At 50.7% G+C, this 8698-nt stretch overlaps 2 protein-coding genes across 2 annotated transcripts in view; one reads left to right on the forward strand and one right to left on the reverse strand.

Moving 5' to 3' along the window:
* Window positions 1-216: 216 nt before the first annotated feature.
* On the reverse strand, window positions 217-5200 carry CIAO2A (cytosolic iron-sulfur assembly component 2A). The gene is made up of 5 exons (XM_027688673.1): window positions 5054-5200; window positions 3614-3778; window positions 2482-2531; window positions 1403-1448; window positions 217-660 (listed from the first exon to the last, which is right to left on the reverse strand). Exons 1-5 carry the CDS (start codon window positions 5175-5177, stop codon window positions 563-565), a joined length of 483 nt encoding a protein of 160 aa, XP_027544474.1. The 5' UTR covers window positions 5178-5200; the 3' UTR covers window positions 217-562.
* Window positions 5201-5916: 716 nt separating this feature from the next.
* The window catches only part of SPG11 (SPG11, spatacsin vesicle trafficking associated), a 29003-nt gene continuing 26221 nt past the window's right edge, over window positions 5917-8698 (forward strand). The window contains exons 1-3 of the mRNA XM_027688204.1: window positions 5917-6184; window positions 7054-7238; window positions 7960-8187. Of these exons, the coding sequence (XP_027544005.1) occupies window positions 5967-6184; window positions 7054-7238; window positions 7960-8187 (631 nt within the window). The 5' untranslated portion in view covers window positions 5917-5966. The remainder of the gene's footprint in view (window positions 6185-7053; window positions 7239-7959; window positions 8188-8698) is intronic.

Raw genomic sequence — 8698 nt, forward strand, 5'->3', positions numbered from 1 at the left:
CACAAATATTTAGCAGCAATAGTGTCCCAGGGAAAATCTCCCTGTTCTAGTTCAGTCTCTTGGCTGAAAATTATTTTTCTGAATTAATTTCAGCTTTAATGTGTTTGTTGAAATGAAGATGAATAGAATGAAGAAGGGAATCTTTCCTTCTCTCTAACAGAAATCTAAACTTAAGCTTAAAGAAAAAAACAGCAATTCAGAACCCAGAAAGCAGCATTTCATTACAAGAATCTGTTTTATTTTTTACAGTGCAGTGACTGAAACAATGTAGAAATTTAACTTGCAAAACTATTTATATCACAATGTCTCTCAGAAGGCAATGCAGACATGTGGCTTTTAATCACAAAATATTCCTCTGGACACCAGAAATTCCAAGCTCTCGGCACTATACACTTCATTTAGAGACTGATTTCCTCATAATTTAAATCTATCTTATAAACAATTTCTTTTTAAAAAAACACGTGGAAGGTATAAAGAACTCAAGTATGAAACTCAAGGCCTTGATTATTATTATTATTATTTTTGCTGTAGGCAGAGCTGCTGTGAGGAGCTGCCCAGGCTCCTACTCGGGCTCAGTCACACACTGCTCCACGATCTCCCGCAGCGTCGGGTTCTCCATCGCCGCCGCCACGCGCTCCTTGTCGTTGATCTGCTTGTTGACTGCAAAACACCCCAGCAAAGGGAACTCAGGAGGCTCCAGGGGCAGGGGACAGGGAGGGACGAGGGTGCTCGGGAGCAGCCAAAGGCAGAGGGTCAACAGGAAAAGGGGAACGAGGCAAACAAAAGCTCAGTCGCGACCCACCATCAGAAATCGATAGTTTCTGATGCTTCTCTGGTTTAGGAACAGAATTTAAGATGCCCCAATGACATGTCTTAAAATTAAGTGTGAAACTCGTGATTAATCAGGGGTTCGAGTTCTCCAGGTTCAGTTGCTAAGTTATTTCACCAAAATAACCAACTTTTGCCAAAGACACCCAGTGCTCAAGGCTGGGACACTCCTGGCAGGGGCTCCAGCAGCTGCTCAGGGCAGGGCCTGGCTCTGGCTCTGACAATGCCCCTGCCCTCGAGTTTCACTGTAAGCACTGACTGAGAAACACATATTTTTGTTATGGATATTTCGGGACAGCAAGATCAACCAGTGGGTTCTTCATGTTAATTATTCAGCAGCGACTTCTTTTGCCACAAACACAACTTAACACCGGCAAGAACTGCGCTGAAAAACCACCCCAGCAGCAAGCACACGGTCACAGAGCCACCACAGCTTTGGAAAGAGCCTCAAGGGCAGGTTTGATTTTAAAGCTTTCATAGGGTATTAATTCCTGGAAAGGACGGGAAGGCAGGGGAGGGAAGGACTCAACCAGCACAAACAGGCTGCAGCAGCTCATTCCCAAGCTCTACTCACTGTCCTCCTCGGTGGAATGTGTGCCCTCAGATATGTAGATTTCCAGCTGCAGGAGAGATCAGCAATGTTAGAAGAGTCACAACAGCTGAATTTATTCAGTGCTGGAAGAAAAACATTGTCCAGTGCACACACAATGCATGTCATTCCTACTGAGAAAGAGGGGATCCATGGAAAGAGCTGATCCTGGACTTCACTGCAACACAACCACAACACAACCTCCCTGGGAGATACTCCTGACAAGCTCTGCTCAGTGATGACAATCCCAGAGACTGTTTGAACTTGGCTGTGTAACACAGCCAGGAACAGATTATGGGATTGGAATCTAAACAGACCTAAACCACCTCCAACGTTTACCAGGCCTGGGACAAACAACAAAACCCCCTGACAGAGGCTGGAGCGCAGGGAGATCTGAAAGGGATGGACCCAAAGAACCAAGGAAACAAGCCCTGGGCCTTTAATTGCTCTCTCTGAACCTGAGCCTGGTTGGTACCACAAAAAACATCATCTACCTCATCTTCTACAAGTCTCACTCTACACTGTTCAACTGGAAAGACGAAGGCAGCAACTATAAAAACAAAACAACCACCAGAAAATCACCAGCAGAAATCCTCAGGTAATTAATTTATACTGTAAGTTATTTCAGGCAAGTCTCTAAAGGTCTGTAAATCACTGTGTTTGTCAGTAAAGGTCTGCTCTGCTCCTGCTCAGACACAAACAGATTTCTCCAGGGATATATTACAGTCCCTCACACGCCCCAGCCAGGGCTGGCCCCTGTCAGGGACAGTTTTAGGGGTCAGGGACAGCACATGGGCAGGATCAGGCCATGTGCCATCCACACATCAGCTCCCAAGACATGGATCATAAAGATTCCCTCAGAGCAGTTCCAGTGTTTTAATCCTGCAGCTTTCCTGTGCTCTTCCAAACCTGTTCCCAAGGTTTCACTGCCTAGCTGATGCCCAGCCTGTTCCACCAGCTCCTGGCTGACACCAGAGCAGGGCATTCCCTGCCTCGCAGGCTCTGTTTCAGAGCTTGTCTCTCATTCATGTAGCCCAAAACAGCTTTCAAAGCAGGTACTTTACCTTGTGTCTAAAAGGCAAACATCTCTGAAGTTTTATTCTTAAACAAAGGCCTGTTAAAACAAAACAGAGATTTCCTTGTAAAATTCCAGGTTGAGGTGCGTTTTCAGAGAATCCAAACGTAACAATCAGTATAACTGACAACCTCCTTTTGTATTCTGAGCAGTGTAAGCCACAGAGGGACTAAAGAATTTGTGGTTTGACCCCTTGGATGCAGCTTTTCAGGTAAGTTCACACCTGCCTTGCAAGCTTTGGGGTCTCTAGTCTCTAATCACCTCCTAGAAACACTAAACAGAGACAAATTCCTCCCTTTCCAGCGTGCTTTGGTATTTTTGATAGAGCTTCCCAGCTATCCCTGAAGCTGCACCTGTACTGAGGGGAATGCTTGGTTTAACAGTTGGTTAAAAAAAATAATATAAATTATTTGGGCATAAGTACATCAGTTTCCTCATTAAACTAAAGACTTGATTTCCCTTAAATCTTTAAAATACACCGAGAAACCTTTGTTCTGATATTTAGCGGTAAGACTTTCTAACCTTGGCACATTCAAACAAATCACCTCAGAGCTCTCAGATGGGATTTTTCAGATGAAATCTCACCACAAAACATAAGGGAAAAATAAAAAGGCAAAACAGGCCAGTGTAAATTCTCATCTAACGTAATTCCCTTCCAGCTCCTGATGGTTCGGGACTTTTTTGGGATTCCTGGATTGCATGGGGGGATTTTTGGTGTGTGGGAATGGAGAACAGCCCATAGGGAAGGGAGAGGGAAGGGAGACAAGCATTAAGTTTAAGAGGTTTCAAATTTAAGAGCTGACAAATTTTTAATTTAACATTACTGAAATAACGTGGCCAATACACAGAAGGAATTCTGTACCACTTCCCAGGAGGTTTTTGAGAGGTTCCTTTTGAGGAGTTCCCCTGGCTGGATACAAACTGATGGATTTCCCCACACTTCTCTGGATTTGGTTTGGGATTTTGGTCTGTTTGCATTGCCAGCTGGGCTCTCAAGATGCAATTCCTGGTCACACCAACAGAGCAGCACAAGGCTGAACTTTAACTAATCCTGGTGTTACTCAGACAACCCCCAGAGAGCCTCCTGCTCATGGTCCCCAATTCAGGGACCCAAAGCTCACCAATGAGAGTGGCCAAGGAGCAATGAGGTACTGTTGGTGTAAACCTGATGGTGACCAGATACTCATCCTCTCCTATCTCCTGCACCTCCACACCACCTTCTGTCACCACTTCCAGTTCTTCCAGAGTGTTGGGCTTCTCCGGGTCCCGGATGGTCCGGATTATGTCTGAAGCAGAAGGCAAGGGAGCAACAGTAAAGCAGCTTTCCAGGATTCAATAAAAGGTATTTTCATTATCAACCACCTTCCCAGCGCTGTTTGTTTTGCCCCCCCTCTGGCAGGGGCAGAGCTGTAAATACATGGGGCACTTTATCTCACAAAATCCTTCTGGATGGGACAACTTGAGGCATTTGTTGCTCACTGTGGGTTTGTTTTTCATGTTCCATTAGTTCTGATTTAGTTCAGCAGCACTTCAGGGATTCCTCTGCTCTTTCAAATCTAGTTATACAGGGACAGGTGCTTTATTCTGCAGAGGTCATGGACAAGCCTGACCCTGTGGATGAACCAAAATCCTCAGGATTTGCCTCTCTGCTCAGGTTCACAACCTAGGTTATGAGTAATAACTTTTACTTAGGGCCAGTGGTGTTTTAGAGTAGCTCTATTTAAACCAGTCAAGTTTTAAAACTGAGTTTGTTTGACATTGTGTCCTCTTTTATTCTTTTTACATAAAGCTGGGAAGTGTTGCCCAAACCCCACTCCTCAGTTCTCCGAACTAACAGTGCCCTGAGGCTTGACAAGGTGTTTGGAATCCTCCCCAAGCAGAACTTCCAGCAGTGAAATCTCTCCCCATTTTACAGAAACAGTCACTCAGTAACAGAAATCTCCATTTCCCTGGATCCACTGGTGACCACTCTGGAATTCCTGGCCCTTCCAGGTGTGTCCAGCTGCTCCTCTGTCCCAGGTGAGGAAAAGTTCAGTGGTGCCCCCGAGGCAGGGGCTGAGCTGGGCAGCGATCCAGGCCTTTCCCAGCCCCTCTGGGAGCAGCCTCAGCTCCAGAGGGACGCGGAGACACTTCTCCCGCACTCCTGGCCCGGGGTCCCCCCTCACCGGGAGCACCCCAAGGACACAACATCCCCCTGGGTCAGACCCTGCCCCTGCCCCCAGCGCTGCCAGCACCCTCCGGCACCCCAAGGGAACCCCTTCCCACCCGATTCCAACCCTCGAACGAGCCAAATAAACTTTCCTCCTGCCCCACACCGAGCACAGCCCCCTCCAGCCCCCCGGGGTCCCCTGTGGGTGCTCCTACACTCCCAGGTTCCCGGGCACAGCTCTCACCCACGCGGCTGGGCAGGCAGGGCAGGACCGGCCACGGCTCCCTCACTTCAGCCCCCCGAGGGCACAGCAGGAACGCCCCTAAAATCACCCCCCAGCCCCCTCACAGCCCCCCGCCCCACAGCCCCTCGCGCCCTGGCCCCCTGCCCGCCCAGCCCCCCCGGCGGTCACCGTAGACCTCGATGGCCCTGTCGTGCTCCATGGCGCGGCTCGGGGTCGCATGGCCGGGGCTATGGCCGGGGCAGCCCCAGAGCCGGCCCAGCGCCTGCGAGAGCAGCGCCCGCAGCAGCGCCATGGCCGCGCTCCGCCATCGCCCGGCCCGCGCGACCGGGGGCGGGGACAAGGGGGACGGCCAATAGGCGGGGCCGGAGGCGGGGCCGCGCCGGGGGAGGGGCTGGACCAATGGACGGGGAGGGTGCTGTGCTGGCCCCACCTAGGGGGCGGAGCGTGGATGTGGGCCCGCCCCCTCCCGCTGTCCTGGGTGGGGACAGAGAGACCTCAGGGACTGACAGAGGGACCTCGGGACAGACAGAGGGACCCCGGGAGAGCCCCAGATCGGCGGCACTGCGGGATTTGAGCAGCTCTCTAAGCACTGAGACAGGATTAGAAAGGAGGCGCTGTTTGTCGTACGCACGGGGCAGGGTGGATGTTCCCACAAACCGAGCGCGCGACGGAGTAAAAAGCGGGAAGATTTATACACTGAGGTTGACGTAAACCCACCCGTCCAACCACAGTTCCATCCGCAACAGAGATCAAAGGAAGAGGCAGAGACAGAGAATTCTGCTTAAAGACACGGGAAATTCTGCTTAAAGATAGGGAATTAAATATGCAGAGAATTCTGTTTACATACACGGCGAGTCGCGCTCACAGACACGAGCGGCACTGCCCCCGCCCGCGGGGCTCACGGAACTACATCTCCCAGCGTGCATTGCCGCCCCGCCCGCCAGCCCCTCGCCACGGTGTGTGCTGGGAGTTGTAGTCCCGGCTCCGCACTGGGCGGCCCGGTCAGCTGGGCGGAAGGAGGTGCTGCCCCGCCAAGATGGCGGCGGACGGGGGCTGACGGAGGAGGAGGAGGAGGAGGAGGATGGAGGAGGCGATGGCCCCGCGGGAGCTCCGTGTGCTCCTGGCGCCCCGCTCGCTGGAGCCACGGGGAGCCCCGCGGGACGCGGCCCGGGTGCGGCTGAGCAGGGCCCAGGACGCTCTGGGCACCCTCCTGGCCCCCGGCGGCATCTCCGTGGAGCCGCTGGCGGCGGGCGGCGCCGGGCGGGCCCGGGGCACGGCCCTGCCGGGGGACTGGGCCGAGTAAGTGCGGGGGCACGGGCGGCCGGAGGGACCCCCAGGTGCGGCGCTGGGGGAGCCGCGGGGGAGCGAACAGTCGGGGGTGCGGGGGCTGAGGGGCTGCGAACCTGCCCCGAAGCGGGACAGGCTCCGTAACGCCCCGGTGCTGCAGAGGACGTTGTTTTACATCTCCTTACTTGTTTAGCTGTGGGAGAGTTCACTATGGGTGATCAAAAAGCCAAAGCAAACGAAAAGGGAATTTGTCTGTCAGGTCGTCTCTTCGGACCCCGCAGTGCCCTGACCTGCAGCCCTGCCCCCCGTGGGTGACAGTCACTCACGTGGTGTTCGTGACCTGCTTTAGTGGCTTTTAGTGCTGAGTCAAAACTGCAGTCACATCTGAATTCGGAACATCTGCGGTGTTTTGCAACACCAGCACTGTTCGGAGCACCACAGAGTCACGGGATGGTTTGGGCTGGGAGGGACCTTAAAGCCCATCCAGTGGCACCCCTGCCGTGGGCAGGGACACCTTCCATTGTCCCGGGCTGCTCCGAGCCCCGTCCAGCCTGTCCCTTGGAGCATTCCAGGGTGGGAATGTTTCAGTGCCGTTGCAGGGCTCTACTCTGTGCTCGCTCTGCACACCCTGAGCTGGTTCCTCTGTGCCTCCTCCCACCCTCCCAGGGCAGGTCTGAGATGCACCGGGGGAGTTCTCAGCCCGAGCAAGAGGACAGATCTGGTGTTGTGGTGTTGGCAGGGACAGGGGGACAGCAGCAGAGTCTTCATCTGAAGGTTAAGTGGTGCTGCTTTTCATCAGTGCACAGCCAGAACTGTCAGTGTGGGAAATGTGGGAAGAGAATAAATAAAGCCAATAACCCTCCTGGATGTTGTATCTCCAGCTTCATGTGGGAGGACACAGAAGATGATGGTTTGCAAGAAAACAAGTCAAAACTCCTGGCTCTTGGACAAAGTCATGGACTGTTTGTCTATGAACTCTCTGTAGAAGATGGAAAGTCCAGCCTAACCTCCCTGCACAGTTGTAAGGAAGAGACACTTAAAAAGCTCCTTGAAGTTAAAAACATTAGTGAGTAAATTCCAGTGTGTTCCATGTGTGAAATTGTTGCTGATCTGGTTCTGTGCTGGGACAAATGCAGGCAGTGGGATTGAGCACTAGGGAAGTGTCAGGAAAATTAAAAGGGACATTTCTATGTTTGAAGGTGACATTGGTAGAGGGAATTAAACCGTTGTAGGGTCACAAGTTTGGGTGATATGAAATTAAAAATAAGTTTTAATTAAGCATGTTCAAGCTACCCTGCCCTCTCAAATTTCCCCTTAATATTAGAACTGATGGTAAGAAAACAGAGACAGGACTCCTCACTAACCCAGCAGAGACTGATTAAGTGTTTAACCTTATGTTTTATGATTAGCAAACATAGTGTACAGTTACACTTTGCAGGACCTTTGGTGTTTTACATGTTCTTAAACAGTCTCCCTTCCTAAAATATTTTTATTTCTGAAGTTTGTAGCTTTTATTTTCAGTGCTGACTGAAATATTATTTTGGGATGATTTTTTGTGTTCTTCACAGCATTATCCTCTTAAAAAAACACATAAAAGTTTTAGGAAACTGTTCCAAAATCAGTGACATAGAGAGTGAGGTTTAAAACAAAACAAACCCCCCTCCCCAATCCCAAATTTTTTAAGATGGTAGCAGAGAGAATGAATTTGAGCTGTCATTTTCTTGGAGTTCCTTTGCAAATCGAAATTTCCAGCTGGCTGTAATCCTATAATATGTTTAAATTTACAGGTCTGCCTTCAGTTTTCTCTATGAAGATTCTGTCTTTTGGAAACAACAAGTGCAAACTTCTGCTCAACCAGTTCATCCTTGTGCATCTGACCTTTCCTGGGGAAGACTCCCCCTCAGAGACCTGTGACTGCTTCACCCTGGATTTGCCTCCAGAGGTTTTGGGGAGAATAACAGATTCCTGCTTCTGCAGAGGGATCCTGTTCCTGTTGGATAGTGCTGGCTGGATTTGTATCCTTTGCAGGAGAGAGGAGCTCTCAGGGGAGATGATCGGGAAGAACAAAGTTGTTTTTCTTTTCTGGCAGGGTTGAGCAGAAATTTCTTTAAAGGCATCTAAGTGTCCGTTTTGAAGATGCCTCCAAAAAGGGTTGTGTAGCAAAATCCTGGTTATTGTAGTGAAAATGCCATAGTTGTGTATCAAATGTTTCTCAGCACAGCCCTGGAAATCTGTTTCCCACCGGATTAATGTTTTCCAGTGGTTCTGCTCTGTGGGTCTGTGTATAATGCACTGACATCTGCTGTCAGCTAATTTCTTGAGTAAAGTTAGAAACTCCAGAGGCACACAGGGAGTCACAGATGTGTGTGTTGTGCTGGGCAGGGGCTCAGACCTGCCTGTTCCACGAGGTTCCATCTCCCCTGGGCTTGGCCATTGTCTCTGACCCCTGTAACAGTGCAGGGAGCTCAGGGTGTCTTTCCCTGGCCATTTGACCCCTGTAACAGTGCAATGAGCTCAGGGTGCCTT

This window comes from Neopelma chrysocephalum, unplaced genomic scaffold (assembly GCF_003984885.1).
Source record: "Neopelma chrysocephalum unplaced genomic scaffold, ASM398488v2 Primary Assembly neopelma1_75, whole genome shotgun sequence".
In the NCBI taxonomy this organism is placed as follows: Eukaryota; Metazoa; Chordata; class Aves; order Passeriformes; family Pipridae; genus Neopelma; species Neopelma chrysocephalum.